Raw genomic sequence first — 23,756 nt, forward strand, 5'->3', positions numbered from 1 at the left:
GTTAGTGCTGTGAGATGCAGAAGATGCCAAGATACATTTTTGGATGTTTTTTGTTTTCTCAAAAATTAATGAATTAATTTATTTTTTAATCATGATTTATTAATCTCTTTCTGTGTAGGCCAAGAGAGGTCCCTGGCGATCAGTGATTCACCCATTCTGACTTACATGGACCTGGTGGGCTTTGGCTTCCAAGTGGTCAAAGGAATGGAATTCCTGGCATCCAAAAATGTACTTGAAACAGTAAATCCCAAGCTACTTTCACTTTCAACATTTTGTGTCAAATGCATACTCACCATACTGAGCGAGACAAATGGACCTGGATTTGGATTGAAAATGATGTGCATCCTATCCTTTCTGTTGTGAATGTGTGCTGGAGTGTAACAGTGTTGTTTATGTCCCTGTGTGTGTGTGAGCAGTGTGTTCACCGTGACCTTGCTGCCAGAAACGTGTTGATCTGTGAAGGGAAGCTTGTGAAGATCTGTGACTTTGGGCTAGCGAGAGACGTCATGAATGATTCCAACTACGTCTCTAAAGGCAATGTGAGTCCATAATCCTAGTATAACATATGGCTTTTCCACAAAGTTAATCCTCAGTAGTAGTTAAAGGCTACTCAACCTCAAGGTATCTATTGTGGAAAAACAACAGCTAACTTCGTAGACAACACCATCCCATCCTTTTTCTCAAATGTGCTGTTCTTTGCCTTTGAATATTTTTGGAATATAAATAGAGAAATGTTTATGTTGGACTGGTTCAATTATGACGCATTTCAATGGCTCCATTTCCGGTCCTCTGCTGCCAGAGATGTGGTGAGATGGAGGAGGCCTGGCCTGGCCAGCAGATTCCCTTTCCACTGAGGTTTTTAGGGTTTGGTGTTTGTGGTGGGGAAGAAGGGGATATGAAACTACACCCTGGACTTAACGGACTGGGTGGATTCACCCTGGCCGTTGTGGTTGTCGTACCAGGGGCTGAAGAAGGGTAGAGACTGTCTTAGCCCTTGTTTACATTCTGTACTCTGTGTGATTCTCAGTAATTGTGTTGTTGGTGTCTTTATGGCTGCAGACGTTCCTGCCCCTGAAGTGGATGGCTCCGGAGAGCATATTCCAGAACTTGTACACTGGCATGAGTGACGTTTGGTCTTTTGGCATCCTGCTGTGGGAAATCTTCACACTAGGCACGTAAAAAGACCTCTATGCAGGCCTCTTCTATCATTAATATAACATCAATGGCTAGAGTCATCTTCTGTTATTTCTTATGTACAGGGACGTGCACAGGAATTTTGAGGGGCCTGAAAAAAGGGCACCCCCCCCAAACGGGCTATACACGGCATACATTTACCAACAAAACGAGCAAAACTATATGCGCGTGCTGCTGTAAGCTACAATCAGATTTTTTTGTCTGTTTGCCGTTTGCCGTTCATTTGCATTTTAATATAACATTGTATTTTGTCATTTTTGGCGAAGACATGCATTCCGTTAGAGGTATTGAACATATTGAACATTCTCTAACCATCGTGATTTCGAATTGGTGCAGTTTTCAGCACAAAAACTCATTTTATTCTTTTCATGGACAGCACTTCTCTGTGCTGTTCTATGGTGCTTTCTGCCTCTAAGTTGCGCACGCATGTTTTCATGACGTTGCATAGAAATCCATGTAGGCCTATATGAAGGACTGAGAATAACAGGGTCTTTATTAATATATATACACAAAGAAGTAAAACACTGAAATACAGCACTCAATCACCTTAACTACTGAGTGCAAAGTCTCTGGGCTGTATTTTGGGCCACCAGTGCATGGCGTAATACTCGTTATTCACCCGCGGAAAGTTGAATTCGGTATTTTGCACGTTTATTTTTTAAGCATTGCGCCCAGGGGTGTGGCAATTAACAACCTAGGGAGGGACCTAGCGCGTTGTCTAAAAATCGCTATCATACACCACCTAAACCTGGTCAGAAGTCAATGGCGAGTTGTTCATATGCTATTTTAGGAGCGCATGTCAACAGTCATATTGGCAGGTGCACGCACCATCCTTCTATCATTCATGAACGCACACCAGCGCACGTCCATGCAAAGCATTACAAATTGCACGATTACAATGGGAAACATAATTAGAATAAAGATTACGAAATACTGTACATCTCATAATGAGTAGTTATTCACCATCATTTGCAAATTGGTAATGACGGTTAAAAGTGATTAGGGGAGAGGCGAGAGACACGTATGGAGCACAGCTGAAGACGCACTGTCACGAGATATAAGCAACTCCTCTGCAGGATAAATGTTGTTTTATTCAGTCACCAGTCACCGCTGCCGCTCATGCAGGCTCAGCTCAGGTGCCCACGTAAACAGAGTTTGCCCTTCCCCTAGGCTACTGACTTTCACTTTCGGTGCTCGAATGAAAGTGAGTGAGGCTTTGCGATTTTTTTTTATCTAGGCCTACATGAAATTCTGCATCCACTGTAGCCTACGATTTATTTATTTAGGCCTATTTTTCTTTCCCCTCGGAAGGGCAACGTGAGTTGAGAAGGGCATATGAGCAGTTGCCCGGGCAACCTGAGCAACCCCCCTGTGCACGTCCCTGCTTATGTAGGGCTATGCCTTTTTTATTTTACATGTATATGTTTATTTGCCACTTTTTTCAAATAAACATCAAGATGCTTGATTAAGTTAGCTATTCACAATGTGAGATCACCCTGCAGAAAGCATGAAGCGAGCCAGCAAGTTATTGCTTGCACTTCCTTTAACATGCTTTGAATGTTTGACTACATGCTTTCAGTTTCTGCATTATTCAAAGTTTCTCTTCTGTTTCTCCCAACTTACAGTAAATCTCATAACTGTATTTGATAGCAAGGCTTGACTTGTAAAGAAAATTTTGTCACGTGTACTATTTCCATTCGATGCCTGGACACATTTTTATTTGTTCATAACACTCTGTTGTGTTGCACTGCTTTACTCAAGGAGGAACACCTTACCCTGACATCCCGATGAATGAGCAATTCTACAATGCCTTAAAGAGGGGCTACAGAATGACCCGACCCACGCATGCTACTGATGAAATGTAAGACCCCAACAACTTCATGTTTGACCCAAAATGTGAACGATTTTTCTCCAGCAGGAGTCCATTAATTTTCAGCACAGAACAACCTTTTACAACCAATTAGTCATGATGTTAAATATGATCTTGAAGGTTGTCATCATGGGCTTTGCTTTCATATTCATCACACTTTACCCTTTGCATTACAGGTTTTCTTGACAGTTTAAATACTATTAGCATTATTATGAACTAAAAAATCAAAAGCATTTACCAAAAGACAGACACATTTTCCCAAAATATAAACACTCACACATGATTCAAATGTTTTGAACGTTTGCAGCAAAAATAAGTTCCTGCACTATATTCTCATTTAGAAAGCACTGCCATTCAATGTCATTAATCACAACTCACTACAACTCAAACCTAATCAGCACACAATTCTCCTGCTGGAAACACTACAAGTCAGAATTGTTCACACACCAATCAGAACCTCAGGTTAGGTAAAAGGTAGGTAAAAATCCAATCTCCAATTACCCGTCTCACAATTCAATCACAAGTGGTCAATTCTAAATACAAGACTTAAACAAATACAAAGATACATTATGATTTGACCAGTCAAACCACTTACCGAGGTGGTCTCAAAAGCATTTGACCACATATATTTTTTATTGTAAATGCTAATGTGTTGTGATGTGTCCCGGACAATGGGAGTTGTAATGAATGTGACGATGGCAATAGTGAAATCTAGTGGAGAGCAAACGTCTTTGGCTGAACACCTTGGATATGTGTAAACAGCTTTGTGTCTCAGCTGACCACTTGTGATCGTATCACCCAAGACGCCTTTTAAAAACAAATGTAAACAGGCCCTATGAGGGTGCACCGCAATAAACTATTCCTCTTTTAGACATTCTGGCCAAGTTTACGGAATCAATAAGGCTAGAAAGGGTTAACGTCTCTTATTCTTTTTCCGAGAACCAAGGTTATATTCATAACCTTACACTCTCTTTCAGTCAAGTTCACTTGCAGTTAACCAGTTGGAACACGTATACCACAGCCCTCATTGCGACAGTTCCCAAGTATTCACAGAGAACAGTTGCAGACGCGTTGTGACCACAGACATCTCGCTTCATGAGTGTGGAGGAAAGGACAAAGATGCTTCCGCATAAATGCTCTAGAACGCTTTAAATGCACAGCGATGGTTGCATACATCAACCACGAAGGTGGATTATGCTCTCCATGGCTCTGTCACCTGGCGAGGAGATTGCTGTTATGGATGTGCACACATCTGTTATTGATATGAGCAATACATTTACCAGGTGCGCAGATCACTGGTGTGGACTTGCTGTCTACAGGCCGCCCGCACCAGTCAGAATGGCACCTGAATGCCCAGGTTGTGGCGGAAGTATAGGACAGGTGTGCTGCAGGTGGACCTGTCGGCATCGAGGGGAAACTACCCACTGCCAACTGTGGTTCTCGATTCACAACAATGACCCACCGCTGGGAATGGGTGCGTTTGCGTACGTTCAGCCAAGACATTGACCCTCTCTAGCCTCATTGACTCCCTGAACTTGGCCAGGCCCAGGTTAGTAACCTCACAAATGTCTAAAGAGGACTAGTTCATCACATTGCGCCATCATAGTCTATGGCCCACAAAAAACATTCAGATCAATGACGTCTTGTGGAGATGACTCGCCATTGGTTAACATCTCTCCTTCAAAGAACCAACTTTATATGTGATGGGATCTAGGAAACCCTTTACATGGTGCAATTTCAACAACTTATGATTCTGATACCATCCTAGCAAGATTTTGGGAGGATGGTATCCAGGATTTTGCAAGGGGACAGTGTCCAGAATGTTGCAAGGATGGTATCAGAATCTTAAGTTGGTAAAATTTCAGCAAAAATCTCCAAAATATCTCAATCAAAATATCTCCATCTCTTCAAAATATGTAAGATAGTGGATGTGAAAACAACCCATAAAACGCCATAGTGCGTTTAGAGATAATGATATTAATAAAGATTTCAGAATGGATACTGTTGAATAGTTTGGTTACAGTAGATTTCTTTGTTGCCATACCCAAATCCTTTAGCTTTCTGTGATTCTGCACTTGTTACCTTGCTAGATTGTGTTAGATCACAAGTTATTTAACCATGTATCACGTTTACATGTGTTGGCAAAATTAGATGGTTATTTTATTCATTATTTATCTTGCTTTTATACACAAACATAGCTGCTATAAAAGGGCACCATTACAATCAGCTGGAATTCACTGGTTGTTCAAATAAAAGGTAGGCTACGATAAATCCTTACACACCTGCCATGATTATATGTTAATGATATAGGCCTGCCTAGCCTGACGAGCCAGACCCACATTAAAATGTAGGGTCTGGGCACTCACCGTTCGCAGTACTCAGTCCGAGGGGCAGGATAATCGGTTGTCTTTCAAATCCCCTCATAGGACAGCGCTAGTCCCATGTGTTTCCCACCAGCGGAGCTAGTTTGCTAGTTCAAACTTTTGGCAACTTAATAAAAGCTTAATTCGTGTCACACTGTTCGCCAACAGCAATATTATCTTATTTAAGTAGCAGGGAATTCAAGCCAAACCGTTGCAACTCTGCCATCAATCATTATGTTAAGCCCGCCTAACGACTATATACACGATTTGATTGGCCTGATAGAAGTTTAATTTTTTGAGCTCACAAGCCAACGGAGAGTTGCTAGACTAGCCCTGGCAGCAAATGTAGGCTAATTTGCTGCCGCTAGGGTGTGTCTAGATTTCTAGGCTAAGGCCAGCCATTAAAAGAGAAGTATCAATTCTAGCATTGTTGATTTGAATACGTTGTTTTACAGCTTGCATGTTACAGTAAAGTTACTGTAATGTTGCCAGTGTCCTGCATTTGCGTAACAGTGTTTGCCACATTGCTAAAGCAAAATTAAATGCCCTATCATTAACCTCGTTAAAATCTGACGGTGATTTTTTCACCAAGTCCTTCATGCGATGGGAGCACGCATTTGCGATAAAATCAGGCTAGGCTACATTGTTTTCAATTGGAATATCCGGACAGTGGGCCTGCCTACGTGACGTGAAGATGGTGGTGGTGTGCTGTGGTGTGTGCAGCGCGATGCAACGTGAGAGCAGACCCTTTGTCACTCGCGTTACTCTGCTATTTTGAATGAGAAATATGACGTATTTAACGGAATCAATGTGGACAGATTCAATGCTCCACAACAGTAGGCAGTGAGGATTCTTTATTACTGTAATACACTGTCATTCTTGTCCGCGCGTGCCAAACATACACACACATGTCTGCGCGGGCCACTTTCTTGCGGGCCGCCATTTGGGGAACTCTGTTGTATGTGTTTGAATGTTTGTAGCCTATGTCTGAGGGCAAATCATTTTTTCAGTAAGATTTAATGGTTTTGAGTGAAAAGCTTAGTTTTGACCTGACAGTAGGACGTTTTGGGTGAGAGAGTAGTTATGGATTTGGGTTTAGTCACTCCTTAAAGAGATCATGTGCACAAGGCATTTCCTCTTAAATTACATTGAAATTAATGATAAATGGTCTGTTATTTATCACGGAGGGTATGTTTTATTTGACAGATATGAGATTATGTGCAAGTGCTGGAATGAGAAGTTTGAGAAAAGACCCCCATTCTCTCTTCTTGGACACTCTTTGGGGAACATGGTAGCGGACAGTTACAAAAAGGTACAGTGTTCACCTTATGATTTCATACAAGACACAACACTTTTACATTTACAAGGTAATATTATTTGTTGTTAATCTAAGGCAGAGGTTCCCAAACTGTGAGGCGCGCCTCCCCTTGGGGGCGCCAAATGATTTGAGGGGAGGCGCGGAAGGTTGATTTAAAAAAGAAGGGAAAACGTTTATTTCATGTTAGAACTATCTATGTTTTTTTTTTTTTTCAATGATTATGTAATTGTCAACATTATAAAATCGAAATAAATCATAGAAGAGATGTATACTAAATCTTTGGGATAAAATCGCTACCCTAGAATAATAAGGTTCTATCTGCGTTTTGAGTAGTTCTGAGATATTGAGCTTCAAAGTTTTAGAATTCCATAGAGTTACATGGTAAATTGAACAAGTTCTTTTTGATATAAAGTCCAAATATGTACAGAACTTTAAGAAACACTTCATCTGAACTTAAGAAACTTTCAAAGAATAAAAATATGTAAATAACTCCATTTTGACAAAAATGTCAGATAGAACCTTATTATTCTAAGGTAGCGTAATGGAAAGTATTATTGATCCCTATCCTGAGTGAGAATGTATTGTGCCAAACTTCATAACGTAATGAAGACAGTGCCGCCAGCCGAGCTAGCTGCAAGTTACCAGTGAACAGTAACTTGCAGCTCCAAACGGATTTGTACACGCAGCCTTACAACACTGTTTACAGCTATTCGAGTTTATTCGAAATTTATTCGGTAAAATTTATTTTTGGTAGGCTACATAGCTAATTTACTTATGGTGTGGGTGGTTGCGTTTCTTTAGGAATCCGCCGCCTTGGTTGACAGATACACAGGTTGGACATACGTGACGGTAATATGTGACGTTCCGATAGCTAACTGGACAGATTTGTCACATTTTATCGCTGCACGGCCCCAGCCTGATATGGGCAAGAAAGCCAAACGCCTATTTAAGTGGCTTAAATTAAGTGAATATCATTATTTGAAAATGATTGTGTGTGTGTGTGTGTGTGTGGGGGGGGGGGGGGGTGGGGGGGGTCGTGGAGGTGTCACTGTTTTCGGAGGGGAGGCCCACATTGATGGAGTTTGGGAACCCATGATCTAAGGTCTCTTATGGCACAGTAGCTTGAATGTTACTCCTCATTTGTAAGTTGCTTTTGGATAAAAGTGTCAACGAATGTAATATGAATCACATTTAAATTACATTTGGATTGAGTTGCAAATCACATTGCAAAATACCCTCTTTGATTAACACGAGCGAACATGAACCACTCTTGCAGAGGTACTATCAGGTGTACGAAAACTTTTTGAAGAGCGACCACCCTGCTGTGCTGCGCAGCAAACCGGCACAGCCTGAGGCGAACTCTGCAGATGGGGGCGCTCCCAGGCTTGAACCGCGCGGGGAGGAGGAGGAGACAGGCCAGGCGGGCACTAATGTCTTCAGCGAGTACATTGTCCCCATCCCCGACATCAACAGTGATGGAGCCTGTGAGCTAGAGGATACCGCCATGCAGAGCACCTCAAGGTAAAGGGCTGTCATGACAACAGAGTGACACTCTCTTCTTCTGTTTTGCTCCCTTTATTTTTTACTGTTTTTTTGTCTAGCATAATAATATGTATATAATACAAACACACACACACACACACACACACACACACACACACACACACACACACACACATATATATATACAAATGTAATATTTAAAATATAAATATGTCAGAGAATTACTCATCGCAAATATCTCATGTTTTTCCAGTGTAACTTGTTTTGCTGTGTCTAATACATCAAGCCATAGTGATAAAGCAGAGACTGAGGGTGCGAGTTTAACAGCATATTTTGCCGACAGTGCATGCGCACAGAGTCAGGCCAAAGTTAATTAATAAAAAAGATAGATAGATAGATCAGAATTTAACACTGGTTGCATGTGATTGGTTTATTCAATTTCACTGCACCGGAGAGGTCTGGCCTTGACGTAGCTTCCCGCTACATATCGCCGCCGAACTCAGGCCCATTGTGTTCTATTGATTTTCAAAGAAAAATATACAGGTCAATTATTGAGGAAATTCTGTGGAAAATGTGTTGATATGAGGAGGCATTGGTTCTTCTGAAAAAACAGTCATTCAGTGGCCTTCAGTGTCATCTGCCCACTTCCTCACCATGTCCTCTTTCACCAGCCCCCAGACTCCTGAGGACAACACCAGCACCGCGTCCGTGAGTTTGCCTGAGGCCCTTGTTGTGGAAGTGTGCCTTGCCCCAGAGGAGCCAGCTGTCCATGATAATGCAATCCCTTCAGAGGAAGAGGAACAAGTTCCCTCACCCGTTCAAAAACCTCAAAATGAAGAACGAATTGGGGAACCTTGTCCTCCCAACGCTGCAGAGGAACCCTGGATTCCCAACGCTGCAGAGGAACCATGTATTCCCAACGAGGCAGAGGAACCCTGGATTCCCAACACGGCAGAGGAACCATGTATTCCCAACACGGCAGAGGAACCATGTATTCCCAACGTGGCAGAGGAACCCTGGATTCCCAACACTGCAGAGGAACCCTGGATTCCCAACGTGGCAGAGGAACCCTGGATTCCCAACGTGGCAGAGGAAGCCTGTCTTCTCAACGCAGAGGATGGAATGAGTGCAGGACAAGAAGGGCAACAGGAGGAAGCCTCGGACACACCAGAAATTGAAGAAAGTTTTCTGTAACGTCATGGAAACAATTGTGCCGATTCAGTGAAAAGTTGTGTATGATAAATAAGGCAAATACATGTTTGACAAGGAAAATGGCAAGGTGCTTCGTAACGTGGGTCTCTGCCCATGATCTGTTCTTGTATGTGCTATGTGTCCCACATTCAACCTATAGCATACAAAATCAAACAAGCAAAAACATATATAACCTGATATAATTGCACTCATATACGGGCATGATATTTTTTCAGGTTTATAATATGCTTTTTTATATACACTCTTATGAATGAACATCTGCAGTCACCAGATGACATACAGATACTTGGTTTTCTTTCAGGTTTTCTGCAACATTATGAGATCCACATTGGTCTTACAGTTGCAGCTGGAAAATACCTTTACACAGAGTACTACTGCTTGACAATGTTAGAGTTTTTACCCAGAAACCAAGTGGCCCTGGAGGCACTTGGATTTAGCCTGTTATCTTTGCATAAGTGATGCTGCATAGTATAGTCATATTTAGAGGACTCAGCATTTTTGCCATTTTAGGAAAAAAAAAACGTATCATGTCTTATTCTGACCAACAGCAGCTGATGCAGTGCCTTAGTTCACAGAGTTATTTGTAAATGTGCACTTTAGAAATTTGAGTTGTATTAGCGTTTGGTACCTCATAAATGTAGAGGAAATACCTGCATTGGATGGATGTTTACTTACTACTTGCGGTTTGTGAGTAATTGTGAAGTGTGCCGTGTAGGAAGGCACAAAGACTTAGTTTTAAGTAGTATCTTGCTCAAGTATCTTAAGTAAGGTATTACACTGGTCCAAATGTAATGGCTAACAGAAGGGATTTTTCAGTGCTCTGCTTTATGCAAATGCAAAATATTGTTATATGTATGTTCAACTTATATACATTGGATTTCAATTATCCTTTAGAAGTATAATTTCAAATTTGACATGGTACTACATGGGTTTCACCAGCATAATCCTCCTGCTTGGAGACATACTAAATCTATAGAGTTAAGTCTTACCAATCAGTTACCAATTAGTCATATATATATATATATATATATATATATATATATATATATATATATATATACTGTATTTAGAATGTAACTTCCGTAATATGTAGTCACCTGTTAAATACAACTTTTATACACCTGTATAGATGTATATTACTGTATATTTTTATTCCAAAATACAACAACAGCATAATGAGTGAACAATAAAGATATCTACTCAGGAAAAAAGGAATATATGAATTTGTACTTTTTTAAATGTACTTGGGTATACACAAAAGTAAATATATTTTATTTACATTTTATTTTGTTTAATAATCCAAATTAATTGTACATACATTCTGTTTAAGAAACTTCAGGAAAACAAAGCACTTTCTCTAGTAAATGTGTCATTGGCTGAAATTGCAAAGAGGAAGTTCGATGGTTAAGGGACTTAAAAACTGTTTCGCCACCACCTTCACCAGTCAGTTGTGTTTGCTGTGTCCTCTGCTCGTGCCGCTGAAGTAGATTGCCGTATCCTCCGCTAGTGCGTCCTCAGCTCGAGAGTTGGCAGAGTGAAGGGAGATGATACTCTATCTGGTTCTCCTCCTGGGTGCGGTGATGCCTTGTGCAGCCCAAGGTAAGCTCACCATGGGCTCTCTTCTCAGCTCCTCGCTGTAAATTAACACTAAGCCATATATATATCAGTAAGGTATTTTATGTTTAAAAAAATGTGCACATCCTAATGAAGCATAAATGACAAATATTCAGTATTCAGTATCATACATAAGTCTAAGATTATGTGTAAGACATCTAGGTCAGATTGGTCTAATATATACATGGAATATACCTCATTTTGATCACAAGTAAGTTCATCACTTGAATATATATAAATGATGCACTGTATGTACATCTTTGTGTAGGAGCAAGCATAAGTCTGGGCTTACCTTCTATGCTTATCAGTACTCATTATGGTCTCATGCACTCATATTCAATGGTCATTGAGATACTACAAAAAATAAGTGGATAAAAATGACTAATCACAAAAAACTACTTTCTAAGTATATCTTCACTGAAGACACTGCAACAGCCGAACTAAACAATGCATTTCAAAACAACAACAATAGAGGTGCTGTCAGGTAAGAAGAGAGCAAGAGTTCAGCCGTTCAGAAGACAGGTGATGGCGCTTGTGGTTTTGTGTGAAAAACGGGGTGGGGGGTGGTGAGGAGTGTGTGGTGGGGTAGATCAGTGTCTGTGAGAAGTCGACTGAGCCAGTGTGTGTGCGTGTGTGTGTGTGTGTGTGTGTGTGTGTGTGTGTGCGTGTGTGTGTCCCACACGAGGTGAAAGAGAAGTGAGAGCAAGGATGGGAAACAGACCCTCGAGACCTGGCTCTGGAGCGTGCCCCCCCTCGTCCACCCCCATCCACCTCCTCCGGTTAGCCTCCTCTGCCCCTTACCTCTTAGCGCAATGTGTTTCCTGGCGTAGTGGGCAAGAGCTTCACGATTTCAGACGTTTCCCCCCTCCTCGCATGCAAAGCCCATGTCAAGACCACTCTCATTTCCTCTTTCCCCCTGACGAAAATACAACGAACAACAGCAACATCCCTGAAAATGTGACAGCACGCGTCCGTCGTATTTCAAAATGATTTGAACTGTCTGACTCACGCATCCCAACAGGAATTTCTGAATCTGAATCTGAATCTGAATCTGACTCTGAATCGGAATTTCTGAATCTGAGCTTATGCAGAAATACACCATGCAATCCTCATTCATTATTCGCTTTTACAGAACTGATCAATTCCACTCAACACAAATCATCAGGGCACATTTTATATATACTGGGATTTTGTGACTTAATGAAAGAATAGTTCACATGGCAAAGCCTGTGGATGTCATTCCATGTGTGTGCGTCAGAGGACAAGCACAGCACGGTACCTCATTTTGATCACAAGTAAGTTCACCACTTGAATTTGCTTGCCTATAACAGAAACATCCACTGCTCACAAATTAATTCTGAATCACCTCAATTGATCGATGCCTAAAAGATGCGTCAGGGTAAAACATTGTGTTTCGCTCCTTTCAGACAGCGAGCCGGCGGCCATGACAATGGGCTCAGAGGCCAGTCAGTCAAATCCTGGGGCCTTTGTGGGCTCCTCGGCCGAGACCACCGCCGGGCCTTGCTGTGATGGTCAGGAACTGGGCCGCACCCTGAGCCAGCTGGTCCAGGAGCTGCAGTCGGCCACAAGCTGGCGGGCAGAGGTCCTCTCAGGGCTCACCCAGCTCATCCAGGAGCACAAGGAGGTGGCCAGCAGCCAGGCCGAGGCGGTCAAGTTGCTGCGCGACGTCCGAGAGCACGGCGGTCAGCAGTTGACCCACATGCAAAACCTGGCCCGACACCAGAGCCTGCTCGTAGAGAACCACCAGGCCCTGCTCCTGCAGGTGTCCCGGATAGGCAACGAGCTACAGGACCTGAGCAAGAAGATCAACAAGCGTTGAGTCCCCTCCGAATCAGATGTCTAGTCTCCTTTGCCTGTGAAGACGCATCGACCAGTGGAACATGGATCAGCAACTTTTTACTATTTTACTTGATTATGCTTCCAGGATTGTGGCAATCCTGTCACTTGTGCCATGTAGTAGTAATCAGTAATCAGTAATCAAGTAATCAGCATAATGAAATCATTTTGATGAAATGTTGGCCAATATTAATGAGTTAAGCTATGAATCAGAAGTATGCAAAACTGTTAACAATCTACCGGTATGTCTTTGCTGTGAATCAGCTGAAAGAGGTTTGAAGATGCTTTATTTGTACATTAATACACTAATTTTGTTCTGCAAACTCTAAATGCTTAATCACTGTATGATCATAAGAAATTGTTGACATGAAATATAACAATAAATCATTGAGCATCATTCCACCATGTTTTTTTTCTCATTTTATTTAGCAGTTAGTGGGTTTTATTATTTGATGGGTACCTCATCTGATGAATGCATTTAAACTTCACAATGTCACTGGAGTAGCCCAAGTAAATAGAAGGGTCACACTTTACTTGGGAAACAAACAGCAGTGTTTACAGAAAAAACAAACAGCAGTGAAATGAAAAAAAAAAAAAACATTTTTGCACTCTTAGGTTTCTAAGAAAGCTTTGGGTTGAAGGACTTTAGGGCAATACAAATTGAGATGACAATGACAATTCAAGCAATGAAAATTATTTTTTGATTTCAAAAGAGTTGAATACAAAATATGAACACATATATTGGTTGAAGTTGCTATAGGTTACAAAATGCAGTTATTGAAACAAGTAACCTATAAATACTATGAAAGCATTTTAAATACATTCATAAATGGTTATAAACTATTCATAAAGCCTCATAATTGTCATGATATTATATATAACCGTTACATACTACTGTACTGTATACTGTGCTACTGTATAAGCCTTTACAGCTTGAACTGTCTCTTGAAGAATTTTGCAGCTGGAGTACAATCAATTTTATTCAAAAGGAATAATGTAATAATCCACAAGTATTATACTGCTCAAAAAAATAAGGGAACAATACAGTTTTCCACAATTGTTATAACTAGGGCTGTCAAAATAGCTGATTAATTTCGATTAATTAATTTGAGAAAAAATAACTGATTAAAAAAATAGCGCAGATTAATCGATTCCGTATGACCTTTGACCCCGAGCCATTCTAGTCAGAAATCATTAGACTGTAAAATGAAGGAGAGAGAAGAAAATGTGCTGCCTAGATCGTTGATTGGAACATTTGCTTTTAAAAAACGGCCTGATGGTGTTGATAAAAAATGAAGTGTTGATTAAAATGAAGTCCTCTGCAATGTCTGCAGCAAGGAATTTGCATATAACCGGAGTTCGTCAACTCTAAAGTCACACATCAATGCAAAGAAATAGTGTTGACATTGAGGGGAGTATTAATTTATTTTCATTGTGTCCTCTAGGTGTGGCCTGAAATGCCTTGTATGTGAAAAAAACTCCTTCCCGAAGCAGTTTTGAATTTATTTCCTCAGCATATTAGGTCATATCATAGATTATTATGGCCATTATTTGAACAGTGAAAATAATAATGAAAGAGTTTTTGAACTTTAATGTCACTAATGCTGATTATTCAATGATTCATTTGAATTTAAATATTTAAAATACTTTCACAGCAATAATTATATATGTAATTAATTTGATTAAATTTTTTAATCGATTGACAGCCCTAGTTAAAACACATTTTTTGAAACCTTCCACCCTTTTCTCCATTCTCAAACTACATTCACAGAATGTCTGACAGTTCTTGCAAAATAAAACACTCGTCTCAAAAGTTGTGCTCAGAGCCAAACATTGTCAGAGTACCGATCCAGTGTATGATTGAAGTGTTCCCTTAATTTTTTTGAGCAGTATATTTTGGTAGTATCCTCATCAACACTATTTCCTATTACTAATGATATTATCATAATAATGTATTTATTTGTTGTATTACTAGACTGGAGACCACCTGATATTGGACTGAACTACACAACCATAAAGAAGACTGAAATTACTTTGCCCGTGGGTACTCGTTTCACCCTGAGTTGTCGTGGAGATGGCATTAACAATGTGTCCTTGAAGACTTCACCACTATCTCACAGGCGTTCCAAGAACTTGATCAAAGTCAAGGTGGCAACCATTACCTATACTGGAAGATACAGGTGTTTCTATGACGAACGTCCAGAGCTGTACTCAGAAGTGTACATCTACATCACCAGTACGCTGCCTACCTCCCTCGGAATTTACACACACTCCAAAGCAATTAACAAAGCAATACACATTCTATAAAGGCCTACTAGGCTAGAAATAATCCACTATGAGTATAGAAGTCATCTACAAAGTAGGCATACAGTAACAACCTCTATATATACAGCTCTGGAAAAAATTAAGAGACCACTGAAAATGTTTCTAATGTCATCCTACAGTTGCTGAGTGGCATTCGAATGATTTGACAGTCATATTCAAATTTGCATTGCAGTGGTTTCTTATTTTTTCCAGAGCTGTATATACAGTATATGGTATATCTAGTATATGCTATATGGTATATCTGCTATCTATATCTATTGCCTGCATTCTTAATAATGACTTCTTTGCACTTCATCTCATTATTTATATCCACAGATGGTGACATGTTTACGCCGCCGAAGTTTCAAGACGCTGGTTCCAAAAAAGAGGGTTCTGATTATCTCCTCGACTGTTTACTGACGGACCCCCAAGCGACAGACTTTTCTCTCCGTCTGGTTAATGGCAGTGCTTTACCCCACGACCTGAACTACACCATGGACCCAAAGAGAGGGATTCTGATGCGAGGCCTCCTGCCCAGTCACAGCGGGAAGTACGTCTGCAGCGCAACCCTCCATGGCATCAGAAAAGACTCTGAGGAATACCCCATTAAGGTCGAAGCAAGTAAGACTATCACCAGAATACACTATATCTACAACATATCATACTTTGTATGTATACTATTATTGCTGCCTGAAAATTGGGTTTGATTCCAGAACCCGACGACCCATGTCTCTGTCTTTAGAATGTTTACTAATGGTCCAAGTTTAATATAGTATGTGTTGTGTCACACTTCTGTGTCCTCATATGTTGTCTTGATGTGTTGTCTGTGTCAGAGCTACGCTCCCCACCAGGCGTGCGGATTAGAGTCCTGCAGCCCAGTCAAGAATTCCAATCCATTCTGGTTGTTGGGGAGAAGCTGCAGATCGAATGTGTTTGCACTAACCCCAACTATGATGCCAACATCACCTGGACACATACTTCTGGTGAAGTATGATCTCTTTCATTTAAGTTGTTGTTATGGAACTCTATAATGTCACACCATACTTTTTATCAGTTTACATGTTTGATCAATTCTAAATGATAATGCTGTTTCATCTATTTATTGCTTTGCTGTTTGACCTTGACTTTAACAAATTAATTATTTTTCCTAGAAAATGCGAGGTGAGGGGTCTACCCGGTCAGGTAAAGAAGTGTGGAAAACCAGCGTCCTGACCATTTCCTCCGTGAGTCTGTCTGACTCAGGCAACATCACCTGCACTGGCGCCAACGAGGCAGGAGCAAACTCCTCCACCATGCACCTTCAAGTTGTAGGCAAGTGATTTCATTCCATTAGTACACAACAGGAAGTGAACCTCATGTCAATGTTATATCAGTATCATGCCAATCGGACATCAATCTTAGGACAATGTTATATCAATATGGTGTCAATCTGACGTCAATCTTAGGACAATGTTACATCAACATGGTGCCAATCTGACGTCACCCTGATGCCCATTTTGTCATTTGTTGCACCAACAGAGGAGCCATTCATCAAACTCATCCCTTTGCTCTCCTCAAAGTTGAACAGTGATGGTGTGGATATTACCCTAATAGAGGGGGGGAGTATTGACCTGGGTGTCCAAATCACTGCATACCCAAAGATTGAAAGATTCTGGTGGGATACACCTGCACTGGGCAATGCAACAGACCAGGAGATAACCTTTCTCCAAATCGAAAATGGGTAACAGATTTGTAATGTACTGTAGGCACCTTATTTATGCAAGTGTGATCTTGAATTTCCCCTTGGGGATCAATAAAGTATCTATCTATCTATCTATCTATCTATCTATCTATCTATCTATCTATCTATCTATCTATCTTCTTCTTTGAAATAGTTTTTTTCAAAGTGAGTTTCAAAGTAGGTCCTTAACTGATGGCTTTGGCGCCTTCTGTCTCATGTGTGTATGTGTGGTAGAAACAAAAGTGTGTTGCTTCTGAGAAGTGTGACTGCGGAGGAGGGAGGCCTGTACACCCTCCACGCCAGGAGTGACCAAGTCAACGCCTCCCTCAGTTTCAACATCTCTGTCTGGTGTGAGTGCTAACAGATATAATACTATGGTTAAATAAAATTATTTCTAAATGTCTTTTTTTAACCCTTTCTTTCCCTTTTTTCTTTTCTTTTAAATAGACAAACCAAGTGCTCTGGTTAGATGGGATAATGGTTCACTGACCTGTGTTGCCACTGGTTACCCTCTGCCCCTCATTTACTGGTCCCAGTGCCCTGGGGCCCAAACCACGTGAGTAAAACTCTCCATGTACACAGAATCACATGGCAAAGTGGAACACCTTGGACTGTAGTCTTCTGCAATAACAACATGTGATCCAACGTCCACTAACAAAACAGCAATAACGTTGACTTGACTTTACAGATGTGACACAAACTCCAGTCTAGTGGGAGAAAGCTATTTTTCCCAGGCCTCTGTGGTGAAGGGAAGTGAATCTAGGCAGGACCTGGTGGAGAGTGTTCTCCATGTGAACCACTCAAACGTCAGAATGAATATTGAATGTATAGCAGTAAACCTTGCTGGGGAGGACCGGGCCGCAATGGCTTTTAGCCACTGTAAGACAATCTGTTGCTATACATACGTTTATATCTAAGTCTACATCTAATATGTATGTAAACATGCAAAACAAATAATTTCTTATTTGTCATCTATATAATCGATTGTGCTCTTCAACTGAATTTTAACATCATGCCACTGTGGACATCTTTTTTAGATGTTACCAATCCAGATTTTGTAGCATCCACTATTTTCACACCAACCCTTATTGGTGCATCAAGTTTAGTAGGAACACTGATAATCCTGCTTGCAATAGTTTTCTACAAGTACCAACAGGTATGTCTTCATGTCAAACATCTTCTGTCATAGTCTGTCTTTGCTTCACAGAAATTAGGTCTAACTGAAAACATCAAAATCGTTACCTTTTGCAGAAACCTAAATTTGAAATCAGATGGAAAATAATTGAGGTCAATGATGGGAACAACTACACATTTATTGACCCAACTCAGCTTCCGTACAATGAGAAGTGGGAATTTCCACGTGAAAGGCTAAGGCTTGGTTGGTTACTCAAATTGGAGTCAAAATTATTTTGAATGTTTTTACAGAGCTGTTCATGGCAATCTTTTAAAATGGGAATTTCTTACATGTACCAGGTCAAGTGTTGGGTACCGGGGCTTTTGGGAAAGTGGTGGAGGCAACTGCTGATGGCCTAGGGGCAGATGGAAACATCATCCGTGTGGCGGTGAAGATGCTCAAACGTAAATTTAGTCTGTTGTTTTTATTGTTCTTGTTGTTGTTGTTGTTGTTGTTGTTCATGATGATAAAACACCAGAATGTTGTGCTGACTTCACTAATTGTAACATTAGAGCATCAAATTTAAAAAACCTGTATGTGATCTTCTCTATAGCCAGAGCCCATTCAGAGGAGAGAGAGGCTCTGATGTCAGAGCTGAAGATTCTGAGTCACTTAGGATCCCACAGCAACATAGTCAACCTGCTGGGTGCTTGTACACAGGGAGGTAGGTCTTAATACTCCCATAACATGAGTAGCCAAGACATTTATATAGTATCACATTGCTCATTTTCAATTTTCTATTCCCATTAGTACAGTATATTACATGTCTTGTGTGTCTCTCTCTTTTGTAGACATGTATTATCACATCATAATGCCACAATTCAGATCATTGCATTTTATTCCCATGTCAGGGCCGATGCTGATGATCACAGAGTATTGTGGCCACGGGGACCTGCTGAACTTCTTGCGCAGCAGGGCAGAGATGTTTGTGACCTCTGTGTGGAGTGTGGCCAGCATCTCCAGTGAGACCACTCTCTACAAGAACATCACCGAAGACCACCGGTTCCGGAGGTTGGTTTTGGTCTATAAATAAAAAACAACAAAACTAAAAAAAAACTCCTGATTAAAATAGGAACTTGTGTGGGCAGATGTACCTTTCATTTTGACTCAGTAAGTCCAAAACTGAAACAATAGCCTGAATACTGTAGTGGCACATCCGAGACACGCCTTTCCTCAAATTAGATGACCTCATGTGGCTGGTCTTCAACGAGCACAGAAATGTGATTTATTAATTAACTTACCTCACAGAAGCCCGCCGTCTCAGTGATACTCTGACAGTTTGGCACCATAACTCGTGGCCATAACATTTTGAAGCCATGGAAACAAGAACTTTTTTCATTCTAATTCTTTCACACTTCTGTCTCAACCCCCAACCAACCCCCCCCCCCCGCCCCTTCTTACACCTCCCACCCCCTACGCCACGTCTGCGTGTGAACAGCGACAGCGGCATCTCCTGCTCTGGCTCTGACTACCAGGAAATGCTATCGACGCTGAAGCCACGGCACCAGTCACTGGGTAGGCAAACAGTGGAGAGCTGAAGAGCTGTGCTGTGCTCCACAGAAAGAAAGAGGCCCAGTGTGGCGAGACAGAGGCGGCTCAGTCCAAATGTGCACACACACACATACACACACACATACACACACATACACACAGACATACACACACACACACACACACACACTCACACAAACACACACACACACACACACACACACTCACACAAACACTCACTCACACACACACACACACATACACACACTCACACAAATAGAAACGCACAGAGCTTTCATTGGAGACCTGGATACCTTGGCAGAGGTTTACCGAAACCTAGTTTGTTCTTCAAAAATCCTCAAAACCAGAAGTCATTTATAGTTTGCCTTTAAGTGTGAACCTGAGGTGTAAATCCATTTTATGTGCAGAGAATTGCTGTGCTGTGCCAAAGCCAACATATCTGTGCTCCCTGGAATGCTTTCAGGTTGCCACCCAGAAACAGACTCCGGACTCTTTGGCATAGAGGACTTGCTACGGTTCTCCTTTGATGTGGCTCAGGGCATGGACTTCCTTGCGTCTCGTAATGTAATTAAACACATTCATATATCACCAAGTGTTGTAGCTGCAGTAGACTGGGCATTGCTCTCCAGCAACAACTCTTCATGACCTCTGCTGTCATTAGCTCTGTGAGTGAGTGAGTGAGTGAGTGTGTGTTTTGTTTTGTAGTGCATTCACAGAGATGTGGCTGCCCGGAATGTTCTCCTGACCGACTCCTGTGTAGCCAAGATCTGTGACTTTGGGCTTGCCAGAGATATAATGAACGACTCCAACTATGTGGTCAAAGGAAATGTGAGTTTAGTCGGCTGCATCTCCAAGACACATTATTACCCATTTTTATCATTAATTAATTAATTTATTTATCCATCATAAATTAACATGGTTGCGTAGGTGAATGCACTCTGATGCAGTGTGTGCATTGTATTTAATCCATACACATTTCTCAAGACCGTTTCAAACCATTGCATTTGTTAACCACATGGAAATTCTCTTATTATTGTTTATTATCTTCAGTCTCTCTGCCTTTGATCCTTTACTGCGTCTGTGTAGTCAGCTATTGGCTGTGGATGAATCGTGTGCAGACACAGCAGGTTGTTGTGATGAGATGAGGATGATGTGCATACAGATGAACAGCTGTTGTGTCTCTGTTGTGTGTTTGCTGCAGGCCCGCTTGCCAGTGAAGTGGATGTCCCCTGAGAGCATCTTTGACTGCGTCTACACGGTCCAGAGTGATGTGTGGTCCTATGGTATCCTGCTGTGGGAGATCTTCTCTCTAGGTGGGCCTGCAGATACTTTTTCATTAAATGTCACTTTCTTCTGGAACATTCAGTTGTATTACTGTATACCTGAACTGAAACTTGAAACTGGTTGTGCAATGCAAAAAAAAAATCTTCTTTTAATTCATTTAATTAGGTAAAAGCCCATACCCTGATATAATGGTGAATTCCAGATTCTATAAATTGATTCAAGATGGATATCAGATGTCTAAGCCAGACTTTGCACCACCAGAGATGTAAGTGATATTGCACTTCATAAAGGGGATTCTGTGGGGATTTTCCATTTAAACAACACCTACACCCACATTTTTTTTATCACTCTCTCTTCCATGTACCACACAATTAAAGGAGAAAGATACATAATGTTTTTCAAATATGCTGCACTGTGCAAAAGTTCTAAGTATGTTTGAAAAAAGGCTTTGATCAATCAACTGCATACAAGTGCATACAAAAGAATCTTTTTGAAACTCTAAATGCAGAAGAAAAAATACAACTATGTTTTTGCACAATGCTGTAGTAGAATAATGTTCAAAATCACCCACTTGCCTTCAGGTATACAATTATGAAAATGTGCTGGAGTCTGGAACCAACACAGCGTCCAACGTTCAGTACAATTGGAGAACGTATTGAACGATTACACTCAGGCCAACCTCATCAAGTAAGAATAAAACTATCTATGCATATATTCATGTACCTAACACCATATCTATGCATATATTCATGTACCTAAAGCCTTAATCCCTATATGGATATCATATATACTGTACTAATCTTAATTCAGGCTACAACATGACTAACAAAAGAAATTGATGCTGACTATAACACGATTTGGCTAACAAATTATATTGATCCAGTGCACTATTACACTCTTAAAACGAATGTGTTAAAAACAACACAAACTGTGTTGTCCCTATCTGGACATAGATGTGTTAAAAAACAACACAAGCTGTGTTATTTTCAACACATTTGTTGTAAGAGTGTACACAGTATAACAAAAGCAATGTATTAGAAACAAAACAATTTGTGTTGTCCCTATCTGGACATAGAGATGTGCTAAAAACAACACAAGTTGTGTTATTTTCTACTGGCTTCTTAACCTCACTTGGCTCCTCCCCAGCAGTACAGGAACTTAGAGCAAGCTCTTGAGGAGGCGGAGTGTGAGGAGCAGTGTGAGACCACTGTGGCTTGTGAGGGGGCCCCTGAGCCAGACACCGACCAGGATGCGGAAGGAGAGCCACTGATGAAAAATAACTACCAAATATGCTGATGGGAAAGAAAGATTTAATCCATATACTGTACAGGGGATTGCACACACACAAACTGCACACACATATGCATATACTGTACATACAAATGCAAACATACACACGCACACAAACACACACACACACACACACACACACACACACACACACACACACACACACACAAGCAAACACAAACACACAAACACTGTTTTTTTCCCCAGTTGAATCTACTTGGTCTTATGGCTCGTTTCCACAGGGTGGTACGGTTCAGTTTGGTACAGTATGGCACGGTTTGGTACAGTAAACCCTGACCTGGCTTGCATTTCGACTAGTAACAGTACCCTTACTTGGTAGGCGGGGTGTATGTTGCGTTGCGTACGGTTCAGTGGTTTTGGTATTGTTACCTTTTGCTTCAGCTGGCCAACTGAGAATAAAACAAGTTCATTAGCCTAAACAATTTAGTAACAATTTAGTCAATGAATACATGTCCATGTTATATTTTGTTAATATAATGAGACAACAGCTTTCATAAGTATTACAATTACTGCTATTTTGGCTAGCTAATGTTAGTTGATAGTAAAAAACTGGAAACAATAGGTTTCTATTACGGTTAGCTAACTGTACCGTACCAAGCCGCTCAGTGGAAACGAGCCATTTAAAATAAAGTTGACCTTAGTTTGTACTGAATGTAGATTGTTTTGTGTTTGATTTTACTGGTGCTAACTTATATATACTGTATATTGGCTACATGCAAATGTTGAATGTGGCCTTTCTATATGAATTTCCCATTCCAGTGTGCCTCTTCTCCAGGATACAGAGATTATTCACATTTGTTTACTGTAATATAGATAGCCATTGCATCATTATGTATCCATATATTGCAGTAGCCTAGTATAATTGTATTGTGTATGTTTTTGTAAACGTTTTTAGTTTCATGCATATTATTTTTTACCTGTTGAAGTTAAACATCATATTAAACACTCTTTTTGTATTGTGATATCAGAAAATGTATTAGTGTTTATTGAGTTTTTCAGCTATTAAATTGCAGAGCTGGTTAAACATCAATAGGTCTACATCATAATACAAAATATCTTTACAATTAAAAAGTAAACAATCTCACAGCAAAAATTGACATTTTGGACAACTGCATGGCAAAATCTCTGGGACAGAAAGTGGGCCCTTCTCAAAGCAGTTGCATATCTGAGGTCAATTTTTGTACACTGAACTAGGTGAATATGAGAAATGGCTTTACAAGGGAAGTTTCTGTCAATAAAGTGCAAGTTCCTCTATTTAGTCTGTTTTTTTGTAATTAATGAGGTTAGAGAAAATATGCTTATGCGAAACAAATGAAGAAACACACCAATTAATGTTTAATAAAACAATACAGCTCTGGCAAAAATTAGGAGACCACTGCAAATTTGAAAATGACTGTCAAGTCATTTGAATGCATCAGAAAAATGTGCAATGATCTATCAATTTTTCCAGAGCTGTAGAATAAATTGTACATTTGCTGTAATTCATATCAGTTTATTTAGGTCAGTGGTTCCCAAACTTT

At 40.6% G+C, this 23,756-nt stretch overlaps 2 protein-coding genes across 4 annotated transcripts in view; both read left to right on the top strand.

Moving 5' to 3' along the window:
- Positions 1-10,483, top strand: part of LOC143111410 (platelet-derived growth factor receptor beta-like) — a 32,276-nt gene extending 21,793 nt beyond the window's left edge. For both annotated transcript variants that reach the window (XM_076273638.1, XM_076273639.1), the window contains exons 17-23: positions 119-228; positions 417-539; positions 1,060-1,171; positions 2,956-3,055; positions 6,634-6,739; positions 8,022-8,266; positions 8,920-10,483. In XM_076273638.1, the coding sequence (XP_076129753.1) occupies positions 119-228; positions 417-539; positions 1,060-1,171; positions 2,956-3,055; positions 6,634-6,739; positions 8,022-8,266; positions 8,920-9,442 (1,319 nt within the window). In that variant the 3' untranslated portion in view covers positions 9,443-10,483. The remainder of the gene's footprint in view (positions 1-118; positions 229-416; positions 540-1,059; positions 1,172-2,955; positions 3,056-6,633; positions 6,740-8,021; positions 8,267-8,919) is intronic.
- A 368-nt stretch (positions 10,484-10,851) lies between these two features.
- Positions 10,852-23,490, top strand: csf1rb (colony stimulating factor 1 receptor, b). 2 transcript variants are annotated; one of them, XM_076275260.1, is made up of 21 exons: positions 10,852-11,059; positions 14,907-15,167; positions 15,572-15,856; positions 16,069-16,223; positions 16,387-16,546; positions 16,754-16,955; positions 17,190-17,305; positions 17,403-17,511; positions 17,644-17,834; positions 17,993-18,111; positions 18,207-18,333; positions 18,429-18,533; positions 18,683-18,793; positions 18,981-19,140; positions 19,568-19,644; positions 20,105-20,205; positions 20,347-20,469; positions 20,843-20,954; positions 21,091-21,190; positions 21,507-21,612; positions 22,072-23,490. In XM_076275260.1, the coding sequence occupies exons 1-21, from the start codon at positions 11,005-11,007 to the stop codon at positions 22,219-22,221; spliced, it is 2,925 nt and encodes a 974-aa protein (XP_076131375.1). In that variant the 5' UTR covers positions 10,852-11,004; the 3' UTR covers positions 22,222-23,490. The 2 variants fall into 2 exon arrangements, with proteins under 2 accessions (XP_076131375.1, XP_076131376.1); XM_076275261.1 differs by having other exon boundaries at positions 10,854-11,059; positions 22,075-23,490.
- The last annotated feature ends 266 nt before the right edge of the window (positions 23,491-23,756 follow it).

This window comes from Alosa pseudoharengus, unplaced genomic scaffold (assembly GCF_046254945.1).
Source record: "Alosa pseudoharengus isolate Yale_2024_CS ecotype anadromous, Long Island Sound unplaced genomic scaffold, YU_APseudo_1.1 YU_APseudo_1.1_scf_8, whole genome shotgun sequence".
In the NCBI taxonomy this organism is placed as follows: Eukaryota; Metazoa; Chordata; class Actinopteri; order Clupeiformes; family Clupeidae; genus Alosa; species Alosa pseudoharengus.